Raw genomic sequence first — 21,409 nt, 5'->3', positions numbered from 1 at the left:
ACCTCCCTAGGTAACGCATTCCAGTGTTTCACCACCCTCTTAGTGAAAAAGTTTTTCCTAATATCCAATCTAAACCTCCCCCACTGCAACTTGAGACCATTACTCCTCGTTCTGTCATCTGCTACCATTGAGAACAGTCTAGAGCCATCCTCTTTGGAACCCCCTTTCAGGTAGTTGCCTGGTGCATCCCAAGACTGCATTAGCTTTTTTCAGAGCCATATCACATTGGCGGCTCATAGTCATCCTGTAATCAACCAATACGCAGAAGTCCTTCTCCTTCTCTGTTACTTCCAAGTGATGCATCCCCAGTTTTTTACAAAAATTCTTGTTATTAATCCCTAAATGCATGACCTTGCACTTTTCACTATTAAATTTCATCCTATTACTATTACTCCAGTTTACAAGGTCATCCAGATCTTCCTGTAGGATATCGTGGTCATAGAATATCAGGGTTGGAAAGAATCTCAGGAGGTCATCCAGTCCAACTCCCTGCTCAAAGCAGGACCAATCCCCAACTAAATCATCCCAGCCAGGGTTTTGTCAAGCCTGACCTTAAAAACCTCAAAGGAAGGAGATTCCATCACCTCCCTAGGTAACACATTCCAGTGCTTCACAAGCCTACTAGTGAAAAAGTTTTTCCTAATATCCAACCTAAATCTCCCCCACTGCAACTTGAGACATTACTCCTTGTTCTGCCATCTGCTACCACTGAGAAAAGTCTAGAGCCATCCTCTTTGGAACCCCCTTTCAGGTAGTAGAAAGCAGCTATCAAATCCCCTCTCATTCATCTCTTCTGCAGACTAAACAATCCCAGTTCCCTCAGCCTCTCCTCATAAATCATGTGCTCCAGCTCCCTAATCATTTTTGTTGCCCTCCGCTGGATGCTTTCCAATTTTTCCACATCTTTCTTGTAGTGTGGGGCCCAAAACTGGACACAGGACTCCAGATGAGGCCTCACCAATGCCGAATAGAGGGGAACTATCACATCCCTCGATCTGCTGGCAATGCCCCTACTTATACAGCCCAAAATGCCATTAGCCTTCTTGGCAGCAAGAGCACACTGTTGACTCATATCCAGCTTCTCGTCCGCTGTAACCCCTAGGTCCTTTTCTGCAGAACTGCTGCCTAGCCATTTAGTCTGTAGTGGTGTATGGGATTCTTCCATCCTAAGTGCAGGACTCTGCACTTGTTCTTATTGAACCTCATCAGATTTCTTCTGGCCCAATCATCTAATTTGTCTAGATCCCTCTGTATCCTATCCCTGCCCTCCAGCGTATCTACCACTCCTCCCAGTTTAGTGTCATCTGTGAACTTGCTCCTTTCTGGCCCCACAATTGCGGCCCCAAGACGGGAGAAGTTCTTTCCTTGTGCCACAACCTTGGGGCTGCAGCAGGGAGTGAGAGCTCCTCCCGTCCCTGGGCCGCAACAGGGTCTGGGTGCAGGGGCTTCCCCCACAACCCTCCTGTGCTTCTGTAGGGGACCAGGGTAGGGGCACTGGGGCTTCTCCTGCCCCATATGGTGCTTCTGCTGGAGAGCCAGGTGGGATGCGGGGGCTTCCCCTGCCACCCCACAACTTCTGCCGGAACAGGGTTGGGGCACTGTGGCTTCCTCTGCTGGGGTCTGGGGCTGCTGGAGAGGTTTCCCCTGTCCCAGCTTCAGCTGGGGACAGGGTCAGGGGAGTCAGCTGCATGGGTTTCCCCTGTCCCGTAGCTTCTGCTATGGACTGGGTATGAGGGGTTTCCTCCACTCCACCTGCTTGGCAGCAAAAGCTAGGGCCCCCCCAGTTGGCTAGGGCCCCTGGGCATGGGCCTGTGGGTCCAGTGGCTAATCCGCCACTGGGAACCAGCTACACTGCTTTGTGCTGGTTGGTGACTGCCTCCCATTGGGGGCTCTCCAGAGAGGACTGTACATGTTTTATGCTCCTGAGTGGCACAAAGGGAGAAGAACAGGACAGAGAATCTGCCCCAAATTCTTGATTGTGGCTGTTTGACTTTGTAATGGCTGAGAAGGCGGACAGTGCTGCCAGTTTGGGTGATTTTAGCAACACTCCCATGATATTTGGTGTTTTTAAAGCCCCAGCTCCTGGAGTCAGGTGATTACAAAAGATTCTCAGCTTTCATTTAAAAAGGAAATCTGTAGCCCTTCTGTTCGTGAGGAGAAAAGCTCGAAAATGTGACACCCCCCCCCCCCCGGGCTCCCCCACAGGCTCAGAAAATAGGAAGTGTTAGAAAGAACCCAACACTTACTGCTTTTCAAAATCTCATGGTTTGTGGGGCCTGACATAAGATTTTTGAACTTGTGAGGTTGGCAACATTGTGCTGGGCACGACTGAATCTGAGGATAATGCAACAGCTAAAAGCAGCACTGAGGGTTGATAAACTAGAACAGTGTCAGACAAACTGGGTTGGTTTAAAAAAACCAAACCACATCTTTATTTAATGCACTGGTTGGGAAACGTGCACTGGTGCCATTTGTCTGGTGTAGGACTTGTCCGTTGACTGTTCCCCAGGACCGTTACAATGTGCAGCTATTGGTTTTCAAAAGTTTCCTTGCCTTGTGACACAGGGGAGTCAATTGGGTTTGCTGGTGCTATTCTCTAAAGACGGGCAGCCTGGCCCAGTGCTTACAGAGTGGCTTCTAAAGGCCAGTGCTTTCAAAAGCACATTTTCACCAATAGAGTAAAAAGTGAATTCACTTCCAGGCTGTCTTAGGGATTGTTTCCTGGGTTAGCGCCCAGTCTGGCGCCACAGCAGACAAACACATTCCCCCTGGCTGCCTGCAGCCCCAGCATACCTGAGGCCCAAGCCTCCAGGGGGTTAACTCCCAAGCTACCCCGTTTTATGCAGAGTGAGATTTATGGATAGGGCCCTCTAAACGGTGGGCTTAATCTCTTCTTACTGATATTGCTAGAAACACACACAGACGCCCATGGATGGTGCGGTGCGTGGTTGAGTTACATGTCTGTTGGTTTATTGGATGAGCTGCTACGCGTGGGGGTACTCAGTGCATCCCGGCACTCTGAGCTAGCCCGGTTTACACTTGCTTTGTCCAGTGGAAGGTGAGGACACCAGGTGGCAAGTCTGGTGCGGATTCTGCCGGAGACACAGTCAATGCAACTGAGAATCAGCAGCAGGGAAATGCCCAGGTGGGCTGAGCGTTTGGTGCCTCCCGGCGCATGCAGTCGGAGGTGTCGTTGTCTCTACGCACTGCAGAGCTCATCCCTATGGGCTGCCAAGGTTAATGATGGTCCCCAGAGATGAAATTTAACACAAAAGGAGAACTGCAGGGAGCCAAGCAGAGGTGAGCACAAGTGTCTACTTCCTGTGAGTCTGAGGCCCCTCACTCTCCTGTGTGCTCATTAGTAATGCTGGGGTGCGAGGTCAGCGTGCTCCTGACCACAACACGGGGGCACCTGCCAAATCGAGAAATGGGCCTGGCTGATGGACCACGTGGCTGCACCAACCCTCCCTGGGAGCAGTGCTCCTCTCCCTCCGACGCAAAAGCCTCATGCTTCTCTGGGCCTTGCTGCACAGTCGTTGTACCAGTTTAGAAATCCGTATCATTACAGCAGTGCAAGAGAGGCTGGAGGACCAAACCCCAGGAACAAACGCTTGTCTAAATTATTCACTTTTCTTGCCATATTTTAGCCTGAATCCTACCTCAATTTCACTGGTGTTCATTATGGGACATGTGATCGCTCCTAAACTTTTTGTGAAAGCTGAAACAAAAAAGTCATTTAGCACTTCTGCCATTTCCACAACAACAGACTATGTGGGTTTGGCGAGTCTCCTCAATTCAGAGCATTTAAAGGGCCAGCTGATTGTATACACACCCACTGTAACAAAATATTGATTTTGGAATAGAAGGTGTTGGCATATTTCAATAGCATTTTTGTAGCCCAATCTTCCTGCCCTTAATCTGCCTCTTTGTTTTCTCCTGTTTTATAGTTCACCAGAAGTTTGTGAGGCTTGGCAAACATTAGCACCTCAGCATAGTGCAGAAGCCCCAAGCTCCATCTCCTCCGGCTCTTGCTGGACAGCAACAGGGTACCAATGCTTCAGTTTGAAAACAATTTGCAATTATGTTACTCCCCATGATGCTAGGTTGGTTCCAGTTTGCCAGTTAGGGGTCTTCAGGTCACCAGGGCCTGATGAAATACACCCGAGAATACTCAAGGAGCTGACTGAGGAGATATCTGAGCCATTAGTGATTATCTTCAAAAAGTCATGGAAGACAGGAGAGATTCCAGAGGACTGGAAGTGGGAAAATATAGTGCTCATCCATAAAAAAGGCACTAAGGACAATCTGGGGAATTACAGACCATTCAGTGTACAGAAAGATAACAGAGCAAATAATCAAGTAATCAATTTGCAAACACCTAGCAGATAATAAGGTGATATGCAACAGTCAACATGGATTTTTCTCAAGAAAAAATCATGTCAAATCAAGCTAAGAGTTTTATTTGATAGGGTAACAAGCCTAGTGGATAGAGGAGAAACGGCAGATATGGTAAATCTTGACTTTAGTGAGGCTTTTGTTACTGTCTCATGACGGTCTCAAAAACAAACTGGGGAAATACAACCTAGATGGAGCTACTATAAGGTGGGTGCATAACTGGTTGGAAAACAGTTCTCAGAGAGTTATCATCGGTGGTTCACAGTCAAGTTGGAAGGGCATAACAAGTGGTGGGACCAGGAGAAAGGTGCTTATCCCAGTGTGGTTTACTCTCACTGTCCAATTTATGGGGAGAAGCTATACCAGTATAAACCCTGTTAGCAGTTGTCACAGGGCAAGTGTGCTCTATCCCCTTTTGGGGCAGGGTTAGGGTTATTTCCCTGCAGCTGAGTCTGTGCGATCACCCTTTGTCTCAGGATAGCATGGCCTAGCGGCAAGTGTCAATATGGCTGCCCTCTCCCTCAGGCCTGCTTGGCCCAATGGCCAGAGTCAGTATAGCTGCCCTCTCCCTCAGGGCAGTGTGGCTTAATGGCCAGAGTCAGTAGGGCTGCCCTCTTCAGCAGGGCTGTGTGGCCTAGTGGCTGGTCAGGTGGGTGGCAGCCAGGGTTGGGGGGACCCAGACCCCCCTGCTCCACTGGGTCCCAGCCCAGGGCCCTAGCAGTGGGAAGCGTGCTCACCATTGGGTCAGCGGGGGATCCATCCGAAACACACTGACATCACCCGGCACAATGACTAGTCCCCCTAAGCTACTTCCTACCCTGTCTCTGGTGTAGTGGTCCTGGCATCTCCAGGGTCTCTGGGCTCCTCAGCCCATGCAGCTCTCAGGAGCAGCATCACTCCTTGGGAGTCTGCAGGAGCTTGGGCGTTCACCTGGGTCTCAACATCTCTGACCTCTGCCACCTGGAGCCTCAGCAATTCCTAGACTGGAGCTTGCAGCATGCATCTTCCCTCCTCAGCAGTCAGCACTGAATGAGCCGGGCTGCTCCCTTTTATATCTGGTGTCCAGCCAGAGCATGCCCAGCAGGACTGAAGGGGCATGGCCTCCTGAGCCCAAAGGATGGTATTAAGGATGGTACTTGTAGTACCAGTGTGAGGCAAGCAAGCCCCATCATGCCAGTATAACACCCTCCACACCAAGGGCTGTACTGGTGTACCTACATGGGTAGAAAATCAAACCCTTATCCAACGTGGTTATACTGGTACAAAATCCATGTCCCTCCCTGGGGATTTGCTCCTGGTGTGGAGGGAAGGCTTGTTCCAAGGCCCCAGAGATCTGAGGCTGGCGGGAGCTGTAGTTCCCGGTAGGGCCACCCAAGCCGGAGAGGCAGTGCCCAGACAAAAAGCAGCTCACTGGCTCTCCAGGGTGCTGTTTTTCAGCAACTGATCCTTGCAGAAAATGTGAAGTTCGAGAAACACAGCCAGGGAGCCATTCCGTTCAGGGACGGCCATGCCTTGTTTGTGCCCTAAGCAACTTTTGGTGGCATGGGGATTACAATTCAGGAAATCTGTGGGCAGTCCAGGCCTTTCTCTCCACAGAAGTCATTACAGGGCAGTGAAGAGTGACTGCCCACCACCCCTAAAAAAAGTCTTATAATCAATCATTTGGGGCAGATTCTCTGTCCTGTTCTTCTCCTTTGGTGCCACTCAGGAGCATAAAACATCTACAGTCATCTCTGGAGAGTCCCCCAATGGGAGGCAGTCACCAACCAGCACAAAGCAGTGTAGCTGGTTCCCAGTGGCGGATTACCCACGGGATGGTGGAAACCCCTGCTGTGGACCCCCCCGACCCCATCCCCAGCAGAAGCTGGGACGGGGGAAGGTTCCCCAGCAGCCTTCGACCCCATTCCTGGCAGAAGCTGTGCGACGGGAGAAGCCTCCCGCCCCCACCAGTAGCCTCAGACCTTGGCAGAGGAAGCCCCAAGTGCCCCGACCCTGTTCGGCAGAAGTGCTGGTGAGGCAGAGGAAGCCCCCATGCCCCGACCCTGGTCCCACACAATAGCGTGGGGCATGGGGGTGGAAGTTCCAGCACCCAGACCCGCCCTGCGGCCCTGGGACTGATGGAGCTTTCACTCCCTGCTGTGGCCCTGGGGCCATGGTGCAGGGACAGCACTTCTCCACTCTTGGGGCCTCAGCGACGGGGTCAGAAAGAGCAAATGGGTTATGGGGCTGGCGGAATGGGGCAGGGGGGATCCTGGGTGGAACAGGGTGGGGTCATGGGGAAGGGGCAGAAAGGGGTGGAATGGGCGGAATGGGGCTGGGCCACAGGCAGAAGGGATCTGGCTCAGGGCCCCAGGAAACCTTAGTCTGCTTCTGCTGGTTCCCATGCTTCCCTTCCTCCCTGTTACTGGAGTGACTGGAGCATGCACTAATGTACGCTGGCTAGGGCTGGATGGTTCTTAGCTTTTCCTTGTTGCTGGGCTGCCCTGGGTGGCTGCATGATTGGAAGCGTTGTCCTGTGCTAGGAAGTCCCCTGGGACCAGGCAGAACCCCGGTGGTTCTCAACCTGCAGCCCAATCAGCAGAGAGCTGCGGGCTATGTGACATCCTCAGGGCCATACAGGTGGTATTGGATTTAGCCCACAATGGTAAACAGGTTGAGAACCACTATGCTAGATCCTCCAAGCTCCTCTCTGTGGGAAAGGGCCAGCTGCCTAGGCAGAGTAGCCAGGGGAGAAGAAAGCAGAGGAGAGGAGAAGAGAGACCCAAGCGTTGGAGGGGCACATTCAGGAGAGAAAGGCAGTCAGACCCAATGGTGAGTGGGGCCATGGAGCTAGACATATAAGGGAAGCGGGCAGAAGAGGAACAGGCAGCTGAACAGCCCATGCCTGGGCATGGGAGAGGAGACACACAGTGCCGGAGGAGCAGGAAGTGAAATGAAGAGCAGGCAGGTGACCAGGCCTCCACTGACGCTCTAACCCCAACGATTTTTCTAATAGGAAGAAACACTCCTGGACCAAGACAGTGAAAACGGAAACACTTCCCGCCTGTAGTTCTGTTCCATCAGCCACTGCTGTTTCCTATTTTGGGAAGGGCGCCAGGGGGAGCGGGAGGGGAGGTGGGCACATGGCACTGCAGGGCACGTCGAGGGGGTGTTGCGGGTTAGGTCCACAACTCTCTCCCCGTTAAGATGCAATCCAGGCTGTGCCAAAGCTTAAGGAATCTGGGGTCACCCTGATGCTCACCTGTTCTCAACACCACAGGGACAAGGAATCACATAGTTATACAGTAAAAAGAAAAGGAGGACTTGTGGCACCTTAGAGACTAACCAATTTATTTGAGCATGAGCTTTCGTGAGCCACAGCTCACTTCATCAGTTATACAGTGTGGCAAGGGACATTGAGGGGAAGGCCTCTATGCCATTATGCTTCCCCCGACAATCACACACACACACAAACTCACAGATGATATCCACCGCGAAGATGCTTTAGCTGCTTCGCGGCAACACAAATGCCATTGTGGCCAAGAGCCTTTTGCAGAGGTCAGAACTTGTTGTACTCCAATCAAAGGCATCAACAGCAGAGTAATAAACTTTATTGGGGCTTATCAGAAGCAAATAAAGATTCTCAACAGCGTGAGATACAAAGCAGCAAATAATTTCCATAAATGCCAACAAAGCCTTGACAGAAGTGTTGCCATGCGGAACTCCTAGGCACCTGCTGCCTCATGGGACCCTCAGCCCAGGGGAGGTACCCAGGCACCCTGCACACCATATGGGGAGAGTTAGGCACCTAAGAAAGGGATCCTCAGGGGCCAGCAATGTGAGCGAGGAGCTGCCTGATCTAGTCCGGCATGAAATGCAGAGGAAAGGGACAGGGCTTAGGGCCAGATCCTCAAAGGTAGTTAGGTGCCTAACTCCCATGGACCTGAGCCTTGGGGCATTTCCTCTCAGGATTCTCAGCCATGATCCCTCTCCAGGAGCCAGGCACCTAAGCCAGATCAGCCTTATCTCACAAATAACGGAGAGAGAGAGCCAGCCCATCACAGCCAGTAGCTCAGTTGTCAGGGCACTCACCTGGGTAGGGAAGAGCCAGCCTCTAGTCCCTGCTCTCCCTATTTTGGAGCTCCCAGGTGAGCACCCCACCCACCCAGCTACTGAGAATATGGTGGGAGGGGGTGTGTGCCAGGACGTGTCTCTAAATCTCCCTATTAATGGGGCCAGAGTGTTGAAGAGACTGAGACAGCCTGGTGGTCAGGGTACTCCTGGGATGTGGCAAAGGCAGGTTCAGTCCCTGCTCCAATTATTCTTGATGTAGCGATACAAAGGGAACAGTTCCAGGAGGAGAGCTTGAGATACAGGCCCTCACCTGGATACAGGCTGCTGTCCAAACCAGGCAGAGGGGGATCCAAACCTGGGCCTCCCACATCCCCAGTAAGAGCTCCACCCACTGGTCTGTTGGGGAATCTGGGGACAAACACACACGGCTGCCTTTTCTGCCAGGCCTGACCCCGTGCCCATGCTCTCAGCATGCCTCTGCAATGGGGCCCCGCTGGTGAACTAGGCAGGGGAACACCTTGTTTGCGACTCCCACAGGGCCATGGTTTGTGCTAGGGCTCCAACCTGTTGGTTAGTCCTGGGGTGTCATCAGGACACAGGAGACTTTGAACGTGGGGGAAAGGGGAGCACTTTGGTGCCCACGAGGGAAGCAGCAGTCGCGTGCTGGTGCGGAGAATGTCCGTGGTGCCAATACGTTGCACTTAGGCAGCGGAAGAGGCTATTAGGCACCTGCACTTTGTGAAGCTGGCCCTCGGTAAATGGAATATGTCACAGCTTTGCCCCGAGCCAGCAGTAAACACTGGGTCAATAGCCTAGATCCATATAAAATGTATTTATTTCTGAAGGTCACAATGCGAGGGGAAGGGACGGACTGACAGTATTGCTACAAAGAGGGCGGGCTCAGCGCCAGGTTGCTAGCAACTCAGTAGTTATGACAGGTAAATTGGATGAGCAAGGCAAGCATGAATCATAGAATCATAGAATATCAGGGTTGGAAGGGACCCCAGAAGGTCATCTAGTCCAACCCCCTGCTCGAAGCAGGACCAATTCCCAGTTAAATCATCCCAGCCAGGGCTTTGTCAAGCCTGACCTTAAAAACCTCTAAGGAAGGAGATTCTACCACCTCCCTAGGTAACGCATTCCAGTGTTTCACCACCCTCCTAGTGAAAAAGTTTTTCCTAATATCCAATCTAAACCTCCCCCACTGCAACTTGAGACCATTACTCCTCGTTCTGTCATCTGCTACCATTGAGAACAGTCTAGAGCCATCCTCTTTGGAACCCCCTTTCAGGTAGTTGAAAGCAGCTATCAAATCCCCCCTCATTCTTCTCTTCTGCAGGCTAAACAATCCCAGCTCCCTCAGCCTCTCCTCATAACTCATGTGTTCCAGACCCCTAATCATTTTTGTTGCCCTTCGCTGGACTCTCTCCAATTTATCCACATCCTTCTTGTAGTGTGGGGCTCAAAACTGGACACATTACTCCAGATGAGGCCTCACCAATGTCAAATAGAGGGGAACGATCATGTCCCTCGATCTGCTCGCTATACCCCTACTTATACATCCCAAAATGCCATTGGCCTTCTTGGCAACAAGGGCACACTGCTGACTCATATCCAGCTTCTCGTCCACTGTCACCCCTAGGTCCTTTTCCGCAGAACTGCTGCCTAGCCATTCGGTCCCTAGTCTGTAGCTGTGCATTGGGTTCTTCCGTCCTAAGTGCAGGACCCTGCACTTATCCTTATTGAACCTCATCAGATTTCTTTTGGCCCAATCCTCCAATTTGTCTAGGTCCTTCTGTATCCTATCCCTCCCCTCCAGCGTATCTACCACTCCTCCCAGTTTAGTATCATCCGCAAATTTGCTGAGAGTGCAATCTACACCATCCTCCAGATCATTTATGTAGATATTGAACAAAACCGGCCCCAGGACCGACCCCTGGGGCACTCCACTTGACACCGGCTGCCAACTAGACATGGAGCCATTGATCACTACCCGTTGAGCCCGGTGTAAAGTAGAGCAATGTACACTGTTTGGGGCCGGGCTATGAACATGACAGGCCTGTGACAAACAGCTACCCCCAAGAGAAGTGAGTAATGAGAGAGGAAATGTATAGAGACGGGAAACTTGATAATGCACGCAATGGTTGGGCTGTCAGGAACCCTATGCAGCAGGGCAGAGATAAGGAAGTGAAACAGTAAAGCTTTTGCTGACTCTGGGCGTCCATCATCCTGTGCCAAGAGCCAGAGCAAGGCCTAAACACCAAGAAGGGATCCGCCGTTTCGAGGGATAACTAGTCATGCAGAGTTACGACAGTTACTGCTTACAGATTTTGAATGGACATTTGAACTTCCGGCTTCTGGGCTTTAGCCAGTCCCTACCTATTAGAGACCAAGCTGGATGCATGCCTAATGCTGTGGGTAGACAAACTGTTGCAGAGACTAGGGGTCATTGAGTACATCACTACCAGTGGTTTGCAGCCCAGGGGCTGCTTGAGACTCAATCAGCATGTGACATCCTCAGGGCCATACAGGTATTATATATATTTTGTGTAAGTGTGGCCCACATAACACAGAGAGAGCTGCCTATGCGGCCACAATGGTAAAGAGGTTGAGAACCAGTGATCACTACCCTTGATTTGACTAAAGAATGTTGGTAGATTCCCCTAACTCCCCTAATGGCATCATTTGCAAATCTCGCCTTCCATACACCCTTCAGACTTTCTGCAAATTTCAAGCAATGCACTTTGGTCTATTCAGAGCAGCAGCCACTTTCCAGAGGTTGCTGAACAAGGTATTAAAACCACACAATTGATAAGCAGTGGCATATATTGACAATATCTTTGCGTACTGCAAGGCTTGGGGAGACTACTTCACACATTTCACAGTAGTCTTACAGACCCTCAGAAACATAAGACTAATGGTAAACCCATCTAAATGTAAATTGGCCAGATGACCTGGGTTATATGGTGGGGGGGTGGGGCAATGCCTATGACCTCTGCAAGGGAAGGTGCAGGGTTTGCAGGACTGACTCATTGCAGGGCAGGTTTCAGAAAAGTGTCACAAGAGTGATTAAACAGTTAGAAAACCTGCCTTGTAGAAACAGACTCAAGGCGCTCAATCTATTCACCTTAACAAAGAGAAGGTTAAGGGGTGATTTGGTCACAGTCCGTAAGTACCTACATGGGGTACAGATTTTTAACAATGGGCTCTTCAGTCTAGCAGAGAAAGGTAGAATATGATCCAGTGGCTGGAAGTTGAAGCTAGACACATTCAGGCTGGAAATCAGGTGTAATTGGAACAACTTACCAAAGGTCGTGGTGGATTCTTCATCACTGCCAATGTTTAAATGAAGATTGGAATTGTTTCTGAAAGAGCTGCTCTAGGCATTATTGCGGAGAAGGTCTCTGGCATGTGTTTTACAGGAGGTCAGACTAGATGATCACAATGGTCCCTGGTCTTAGAATCTATGAATCTATAATTCATAGCTTCAGTAAAACACACCGTCTAATTGTTATAAATGTACATCAAGCACTACATATTTCCTAACAACCCCAAAACCTTCAAGGCCAGAGCACAGTCCAGCACAGCACATTAACGTGGCTAACCATTAAAGTGCTCTTTCAAAGCCTACCTCAACCTCATAGCTAGCTCCATGTTGAGCTCGTGTAATGACCCTTGTGTCTGGTTTGGACCCTGGACTTCAGGAAAGCAGACTTCGACTCCCTCAGGGAACGGATGGCCAGGATCCCCTGGGGGACTAACTTGAAGGGGGAAGGAATCCAGGAGAGCTGGCTGTATTTCAAGGAATCCCTGTTGAGGTTACAGGGACAAACCATCCCGATGAGTCGAAAGAATAGTAAATATGGCAGGCGACCAGCTTGGCTTAATGGTGAAATCTTAGCGGATCTTAAACATAAAAAAGAAGCTTACAAGAAGTGGAAGGTTGGACATATGACCAGGGAAGAGTATAAAAATATTGCTCGGGCATGTAGGAATGTTATCAGGAGGGCCAAATCGCACCTGGAGCTGCAGCTAGCCAGAGATATCAAGAGTAACAAGAAGGGTTTCTTCAGGTATGTTGGCAACAAGAAGAAAGCCAAGGAAAGTGTGGGCCCCTTACTGAATGAGGGAGGCAAACTAGTGACAGAGGATGTGGAAAAAGCTAATGTACTCAATGCTTTTTTTGCCTCTGTTTTCACTAACAAGGTCAGCTCCCAGACTGCTACGCTGGGCATCACAAAATGGGGAAGAGATGGCCAGCCCTCTGTGGAGATAGAGGTGGTTAGGGACTATTTAGAAAAGCTGGACGTGCACAAGTCCATGGGGCCGGACGAGTTGCATCCGAGAGTGCTGAAGGAATTGGCGGCTGTGATTGCAGAGCCATTGGCCATTATCTTTGAAAACTCGTGGCGAACGGGGGAAGTCCCGGATGACTGGAAAAAGGCTAATGTAGTGCCAATCTTTAAAAAAGGGAAGAAGGAGGATCCTGGGAACTACAGGCCAGTCAGCCTCACTTCAGTCCCTGGAAATATCATGGAGCAGGTCCTCAAAGAATCAATCCTGAAGCACTTGCATGAGAGGAAAGTGATCAGGAACAGCCAGCATGGATTCACCAAGGGAAGGTCATGCCTGACTAATCTAATCGCCTTTTATGATGAGATTACTGGTTCTGTGGATGAAGGGAAAGCAATGGATGTATTGTTTCTTGACTTTAGCAAAGCTTTTGACACGGTCTCCCACAGTATTCTTGTCAGCAAGTTAAGGAAGTATTGGCTGGATGAATGCACTACAAGGTGGGTAGAAAGCTGGCTAGATTGTCGGGCTCAACGGGTAGTGATCAATGGCTCCATATCTAGTTGGCAGCCGGTATCAAGTGGAGTACCCCAAGGGTCGGTCCTGGGGCTGGTTTTGTTCAATATCTTCATAAATGATCTGGAGGATGGTGTGGATTGCACTCTCAGCAAATTTGCGGATGATACTAAACTGGGAGGAGTGGTAGATACGCTGGAGGGGAGGGATAGGATACAGAGGGACCTAGACAAATTGGAGGATTGGGCCAAAAGAAATCTGATGAGGTTCAATAAGGATAAGTGCAGGGTCCTGCACTTAGGACGGAAGAACCCAATGCACAGCTATAGACTAGGGACCGAATGGCTAGGCAGCAGTTCTGCGGAAAAGGACCTAGGGGTGACAGTGGACGAGAAGCTGGATATGAGTCAGCAGTGTGCCCTTGTTGCCAAGAAGGCCAATGGCATTTTGGGATGTATAAGTAGGGGCATAGCGAGCAGATCAAGGGACGTGATCGTTCCCCTCTATTCGACATTGGTGAGGCCTAATCTGGAGTACTGTGTCCAGTTTTGGGCCCCACACTTCAAGAAGGATGTGGATAAATTGGAGAGAGTCCAGCGAAGGGCAACAAAAATGATTAGGGGTCTGGAACACATGAGTTATGAGGAGAGGCTGAGGGAGCTGGGATTGTTTAGCCTGCAGAAGAGAAGAATGAGGGGGGATTTGATAGCTGCTTTCAACTACCTGAAAGGGGGTTCCAAAGAGGATGGCTCTAGACTGTTCTCAATGGTAGCAGATGACAGAACGAGGAGTAATGGTCTCAAGTTGCAGTGGGGGAGGTTTAGATTGGATATTAGGAAAAACTTTTTCACTAAGAGGGTGGTGAAACACTGGAATGCGTTACCTAGGGAGGTGGTAGAATCTCCTTCCTTAGAGGTTTTTAAGGTCAGGCTTGACAAAGCCCTGGCTGGGATGATTTAACTGGGAATTGGTCCTGCTTTGAGCAGGGGGTTGGACTAGATGACCTTCTGGGGTCCCTTCCAACCCTGATATTCTATGATTCTATGATTCTATGGTTGTTCAAACTCAGCAGACAGCTGCTCCCCTGCACCCTGGCAGTACCTTTTCTCCATTTGCTTCACAGATATTATGCAGAACACAACATGCAGTATAACCGTTGGGATATTTTTCTTACTGAGATCCAATCTGGTGAGTAAATACCACCAGCGTCCCTTCAATCTACTCAAACCTCATTCAACTGTAATTCTGCACTTGCTGAGCTGGTAGTTGCATCATTCCTTGGTGCTGTCAAGGTGGCTGGCAGACAGGTTCATGAGCCAGGGGAGCAAGAGTTAGGCTGGGTCCCCCACAATCACTGTGGGCATTTCAATGCTGCCAATGATAATCTGCCAGTTGGAAAAAAATGTCTCTGCTTGCAGCTTTCTGAACAGTGGTGTTTTCTTAAAGATGCAGATGTCATGCTCCTTCTCTGACCAGCCCACACTGATGTCAGTGAAGTGTCCCCGGTGATCCATCAAGGCTTGCATAAGCATAGAAAAGTAAACCTTTCTGTCAATGTACTCTGTTATAAGGTGGATAGGTGCCAAAATAGAGATGTCCATGCTGTCTATCATCTCATCAAAATTCAGGAACCCCACTGATGAAAATTCATCCACAAAGCAGGAGATGATGAATGGCCCTGCACCTTTGCATGGCAACAGCCTCCACTGTGGATTTTCCAACTCCAAAATGATTCCCCACTGACCAGTAGCAATACAGCATTGCAAGCTTCTGGAGTGTGATCATTGCTCGCTTCTCCATTGTCAGTGCAGCTCTCATTCTACTAAGATGGAGTGATAGGACACTGCCTTTCAGATGCTATGGCAAGAATGGGGGTTATTTATGGTTTGAGGACAGGAGTTTTCAGCGTATGTCTACACTGCAATGTAAGCCCAGGCTCTGACTCAGCCCTGGTCTACCCTATGAGTTTAGATCGAATTTAGCAGCATTAGATCAATTTAAACCTGCACTCATCCGCATGATGAAGCCATTTTTTTCGACTTAAAGGGCTCTTAAAATCGATTTCTGTACTCCTCCCCCGACGAGGGGATTAGCGCTGAAATTGACCTTGCTGGGTCTAATTTGGGGTAGTGTGGTTGCAATTCAATGGTATTGGCCTCCGGGAGCTATCCCAGAGTGCTTCATTGTGACAGCTCTGGACAGTGCTCTCAACTCAGATGCACTGGCCAGGTAGACAGGAAAAGGCCTGCAAACTTTTGAATCTCATTTCCTGTTTGGCCAGCATGGCAAGCTGCAGGTGAGTGCAGATCTCATCAGCAGAGGTGACCATGATGGAGTCCCAGAATCACAAAAGAGCTCCAGCATGGACCGAACGGGAGGTACGGGATCTGATCGCTGTATGGGGAGATGAATCTGTGCTATCAGAACTCTGTTCGAAAAGACAAAATGCCAAAACATTTGAAAAAATCTCCAAGGGCATGAAGGACAGAGGCTATAACAGGGACCTGCAGCAGTGCCATTTTGGGGACGAGGAAGATGATATTGAGGAGGAGGAGGTTGAAGATAGTGCACAGCAAGCAAGTGGAGAAACCGTTTTCCCTGAGAGCCAGGAACTGTTTCTCACCCTGGACCTGGAGCCAATACCCTCCGAACCCACCCAAGGCAGGCTCCCGGACCTGCCAGGCAGAGAAGGGACCTCTGGTGAGTGTACCTTTGTAGATATAATACATGGTTTATTAGCAAGCGTGTTTAATGATGGATTTTGCCCTGAAGATTGGGGCGCATTTGCGGCCAGTACAGATACTGGAAAAGTCTGTTAACGTGTCTGGGGATGGAGTGGAAATCCTTCAGGGACATTTCCATAAAGCTCTCCTGGATGGTCACTCTTCATGGTCACCTGGTTGAAATAGGGTAATTTTATTAAGGGGACATTCAGAGGTGGCTGTTCCTGCTGGGCTGTGTGCCTGTGGCTGAACAGAAATCTTCCCCGCTGTTATCCACGTGGTGTGGGGAGGGGTGAAGCCATCATCCCAGAGAACTGGGTCTGTGGGGAGGGTTTAGTTGGGTTTGTGCTGCACGTTAACTTGAAAACCGCAGCCCCTCCTTTTAAATGGCCAACCCATCTTAAATGGCTGACCCAATGGCTGCTTGGTATGGGAAAGGAGGGCGCTGCTGTTTGAAACCATTCCCACATGTTATGAAGGTTAAAGAAGCCAGAAGACTGTGGCTTACCATGGCTGCCTGCAAGCCGAAGTCTGTTGCCCGGCCCTGCGTGTGTGATCTCTCACACCAAACCGGCAGGCCCTCAATATAAGAAGCAACATGCGACCTTGTACTGAAAGCACACGTGCTATGTAATGTTAATAGCAAGGTTCACCGTGAAAGAGTCTACGCATTGTTCTCTAAAATGTGTCTCTTTAACTACTTTTTTTCCCTCCTGCAGCTGCAAATGTTTCAACGCTCACGCTATCATCTCCGTCCCAGAGGCTGGAGAAGATTAGAAGGCGAGAAAAACACACTCGCGATGAAACGTTCTCTGAGCTCATGCAGTCCTCCCGCACTGAAAGGGCCCAGCAGAATGCGTGGAGGCAGACAATGGCAGAGCCCAGGAAAGCACAATGTGAACGCAAGGACAGGTGGCGGATTGAAGGGGATAGGTGGTGTCAGCTGCCTGACAGAAGGCAGGAGTCAGTGCTGAGGCTGCTGGAGGATCAAACTGACATGCTCCGGCGTATGGTGGAGCTGCAGGACAGGCAGGAGCGCAGACCGCTGCTGCAGCCCCTGTGTAACCAACCGCCCTCCTCCCCAAGTTCCATAGCCTCCTCGCCCAGATGCCCAAACGCGGTGGAGGGGCCTCCGGGCACCCAGCCACTCCACCCCAGAGGACTGCCCAAGCAACAGAAAGCCAGCATTCAATAAGTTTTAAAGTGCTGTGTGGCCTTGTCCTTCCCTCCTCCCCCATGCCACCCGCTGCTTCCCTCCTCCCCCTCCCCCATCCCGGGCTACCTTGGCAGTTATCCCCCTATTTGTGTGATGAATTTATAAAGAATGCATGAACTTGAAACAACGATGACTTTATTGCCTCTGCAAGCGGTGATCGCAGGGGCGTGGGGAGGGCGGTTAGCTTACAGGGAAGTAGCGTGAACCAAGGGAGTGGGTTTTCATCAAGGAGAAACAAACAGAACTGTCACACCGTAGCCTGGCCAGTCATGAAACTGATTGCGTTGGCTACTTGGATCACAGCAACCCCCACAGTAGATTTGCCCACTCCAAATTGATTCCTGGCTGACCGGTAGCTGTCTGGCGTTGCAAGCTTCCACAGGGCTATTGCCACTCACTTCTCAACTGTGCGGGCTGCTCTCATCATGGTATTCTTGAGCTTCAGGGCAGGGGAAAGCAAGTCACAAAATTCCATGAAAGTGCCCTTACGCATGCGAAAGTTTCGCAGCCACTGGGAATCGTCCCAGACCTGCAACACTATGGGGTCCTACCAGTCTGTGCTTGTTTCCCGGGCCCAGAATCAGCATTCCACGGCATGAACCTGCCCCATTACCACCTAAATGTCCAAATTGCTGGGGCCTGTACTTTGAGAGAAGTCTGTGTCCATGTCCTCATCACTCTCCTCACCGCGCTGCCATCGCCTCCTCGCCTGCTTTTGCAGGTTCTGGTTCTGCGTATACTGCTGGATAACACATGTGGTGTTTACAATGCTCATAACTGCCGCGGTGATCTGAGCGGGCTCCATGCTAGCAGTGGTATGGCATTTGCATGGGTAACCCAGGAAAAAAGGTGCGAAACAATTGTCAGCTGTTGCTTTCACGGAAGGGGGGGGCTGATGACATGTACCCAGAACCACCCGCGACAATATTTTTGCCCCATCAGGCATTGGGATCTCAACCCAGAATTCCAATGGGTGGCGGAGACTGCGGGAACTGTGGGATAGCTACCCACAGTGCAACGCTCCAGAAGTCAACACTAGCCTCAGTACTGTGGACGCACTCCACCGACTTAATGGTCTTAAGTGGGGACACACACAATCGACTGTATAAAATCGATTTCTAAAAAATCGACTTCTATAAATTCCCCCTTTCCATCTACACTCAAATCACACTAATCCAGGGCTTGGTCCGAGGGTACCAGGACCCTCCTGGGCTGCAGAGTCCAAGCCCAAGTCATGCTGGGACCCAGAGTTTGAGCCTTATTGCTTTGCAGTGTCAACGCAGCCTCACTTGACTCATGTCCTGGAAGTCCACCAAAAGTATCCACATTCCCAAGGGCCAACTTCCTTTGTCCTCTTGGTCCCAAGAATCTCCAGTGGAGTCAGGTGAAAATGGAAGCCAGCCCCCTTGATGTACAGCAGCAGCTCAGTGAGTCGGCATTCACCTTTCCATCATCTTCTGACCACTGAGATGCAAATTCCCCATTGGAGAAGAGCCTTTCATGTGTGCAATGGAGACTGACCAGAAGAAGCCTTTTGCAAAGAGCGCTACCTCATGGTCATGGGAACATGGCCAGATTTTGGTGAATCTCTGGTGAGAAGTCAGCAAAACTGTGGACTTTAGCAAAAGTACCAGGAATGACCACGCAGATAGTGAAAAAACTTTGCAAATTTTCCAGACTGATGGCCTGTGCAGGGAGCAGATGAAGAGGCTCAAGAGTGAATACTGGAAGACCAGGTACCAACACTTCACCTGGGCAACTCGCCAACCTAATTCCTGTTTGACAAGGTGTTTTACTGGATGCTGAGCACCGCACCCATCGCAGAACCTATGGTGGTACATGACAATCTGGTCAACCGGGATGGTGACTGATGGAAACCATCAAGTGACCATCAAGTCACTCTGTTGCTGAAATTGGTCCCACAGCAGACTGTGAAACAGGATCAGCAACAAATTCTGGGTCCATACTTGGAGGAGCTGTTTGATGCCCCTGCCCCCCGAAGTAACAGCCCACCGCTGAGCCTGCAGCAAACCCAGAGGAGACACAATCTTCCCCTGAACCTGGTAAGTTTCTGGTGCCATTTAAAAGTTAATTACTACAGCAAAGCAACAGTAATGAGAATCTGCAGCTCCCAGCATGTACCTACCGATGGCAGACTGTATCCCAGCACCTTGTCACCCCTCAACCGGCTTCCCTTCACATGGCTTTCAAAATGGCAGCTGGGAAATGCAAAGAGTAAAGAACATCTCTGAAGAGCATTTTCACTGGGCAGGGACTTTGGGTCATTCCTTTTTCCTCAAAGTAATAGCGGCTTTACCTTTGCTGCTCTGTAGTCACTCAGCGGATCTGCGGAGCTGCCAGGAACCAGTGTAGTCTCTGTGTGTGTTTGGGGAAATGCGTTGTCTTTCCAAATCTAATCCATTTCAGTTGGAAGTAGTCCAAGCAGTCCATAGGGGACAAAATCATGTCTCCCAAGTACGACTGGGGTGTCCGTTTTTGTCCAGAAATGTGCCAAGGGTGGGGAGCAGGAAAGCTGTGGAGTTCTGCGCGTTTGCATGCAGCCATAACAGGCTAAGCCCTGTGGAAGCTAACACAGCATCCTATTAATTTCCTCATGGATTCTGACCAAATCCCAGACGCTGATAGATGGGTGCTTCTCCTGAAGCAGGAACTCCAGCTAGGCAGTCGCATTGCAGGGAAGGGTGTATTTCCCAGGGCCAGCTTGGCAGCTGACCAGCCCATTCCACTAATCAACATGCTGGTCAGTCTCTCTACATCCGAATACTTTGGCTGCACACACTGTAGGTTTCCCACCAGGAACTTGGAATAACATCTCCCTCGGCCACTAGGGCACCATAAGAACCATTATGGTGTCCAAAACATGAAAGGCTGAAATGCTAGAAGAAGCCTTTTGTTGCAAGGCCACCCCCACTTCAACTAATTATGCAAAATTTATCAAACAGAAAGAGCATGTAACCATTGTCTCTGCACCTCTATAAGTGCAATTAACCAGGTTGTGTCCAGGGCCATTCTGTGGACTGGAGCATCCCTTTCACAGTCTACTGGGGTTCAGTTTTGAAATGTAACATTTTATGTCCTTGAAATTCCACAATAATTAATTCTGTGCTCCTTCACTGAGCTCTTTGAGACAATAACCCTCTGTGGCTTGTTCAGTTTCAGGCCCCTTGATCTCTACTAGCTGCTGTATGTCCACAACTTGACTCCAGGCTCAACGTACTTTCATGAACAGTTCCAAGAGGAAGCATATCCGTGATGAAGTTACGATCAAAGTTCTTGAAAGGGCCAACAAGCAGGTCCAGGACCAGGAGCAGAGAGACTTAAGACTGGAGAAGTGGCATGCTGAGAGGCAGGTGGAAAGCTGAGGCTCACCGCACAGCTGGAAGGCAGGTGTTTCCGTATGGGAGCAGGCAGCTGTGCAGTTCCTGGAATGGGAATGGTGGCTAAGGAAGGACAACAGAGCACAACAAAGAGACCTGTTCATCTCCCTCACCACGGTCTGATCCCTCTGCAACGTACCCTCTGTCCAGAAGTAGCTCGGACAACTCCATGTCTGGGTGGCCCATGCAATCAGGCCCCATGAGTGGCTGGCAAGGCACCTAAACCCTGTGCAGCCTTCCTTCTGAAGCCCTCTCCTGTGGATACATCCATCCCCCTCCCCTGGCACCAAGAGTGTAGAAAATGGGGAAAGAAGGGAAAGAAGCATGCGGGGCCAGGAGACATGCGCGGGAGGGGAGGGGAGCTGAATCGTGCCTGCACTGTGTTCTGCACTTTAATTTTGTTTGGTTTGGAAATGTTCTGTTACTTGGTGGTGGGTGTTGTTTTGATTTGCTGACCTGCCTGGCAATGGTTGAAGATCTACCGGTTTATGATATGTTTACAAATAAAACATATTATAACATCAAGGATTTTTATTGCTATTACTGCATCCTATCATATAATCATGATTTGCGACAATAAAACTAAATATATGATCAGGAGCAATTATACATGACTAAGCAAACACTTCTCTACACAGTTAGATACAGCAATTCACACTTCAATAACTTCCTTACAAGATCCTATGCTGTGATTCATTGACTGCCCTCCTCTACCCAAATCATTACTCATCATGTCATTCATAAGTACATTGCATGGCAATCAAGCCCCCTAACACCCAAGAAGGTTGGGACCCTCCACAATTAATTAACCCTTT

The 21,409-nt window shown here is 50.0% G+C and overlaps 2 protein-coding genes across 2 annotated transcripts in view; both read left to right on the top strand.

Moving 5' to 3' along the window:
* The window catches only part of CCDC15 (coiled-coil domain containing 15), a 67,487-nt gene extending 51,811 nt beyond the window's left edge, over positions 1 to 15,676 (top strand). The window contains exon 11 of the mRNA XM_048827280.2: positions 15,539 to 15,676. Coding sequence (XP_048683237.2) covers positions 15,539 to 15,582 — 44 coding nt within the window. The 3' untranslated portion in view covers positions 15,583 to 15,676. The remainder of the gene's footprint in view (positions 1 to 15,538) is intronic.
* Positions 15,677 to 15,734: 58 nt separating this feature from the next.
* On the top strand, positions 15,735 to 21,119 carry LOC142069803 (uncharacterized). The gene is made up of 3 exons (XM_075122253.1): positions 15,735 to 15,957; positions 16,700 to 19,259; positions 20,371 to 21,119. The coding sequence occupies exons 1-2, from the start codon at positions 15,735 to 15,737 to the stop codon at positions 17,173 to 17,175; spliced, it is 699 nt and encodes a 232-aa protein (XP_074978354.1). The 3' UTR covers positions 17,176 to 19,259; positions 20,371 to 21,119.
* Positions 21,120 to 21,409: the final 290 nt, after the last annotated feature.

Source organism: Caretta caretta, chromosome 22 (assembly GCF_965140235.1).
Source record: "Caretta caretta isolate rCarCar2 chromosome 22, rCarCar1.hap1, whole genome shotgun sequence".
NCBI lineage: Eukaryota > Metazoa > Chordata > Testudines > Cheloniidae > Caretta > Caretta caretta.
Note: the sequence above shows the minus strand (reverse complement) of the source record. Positions and strands in the feature narration are given on the sequence as shown.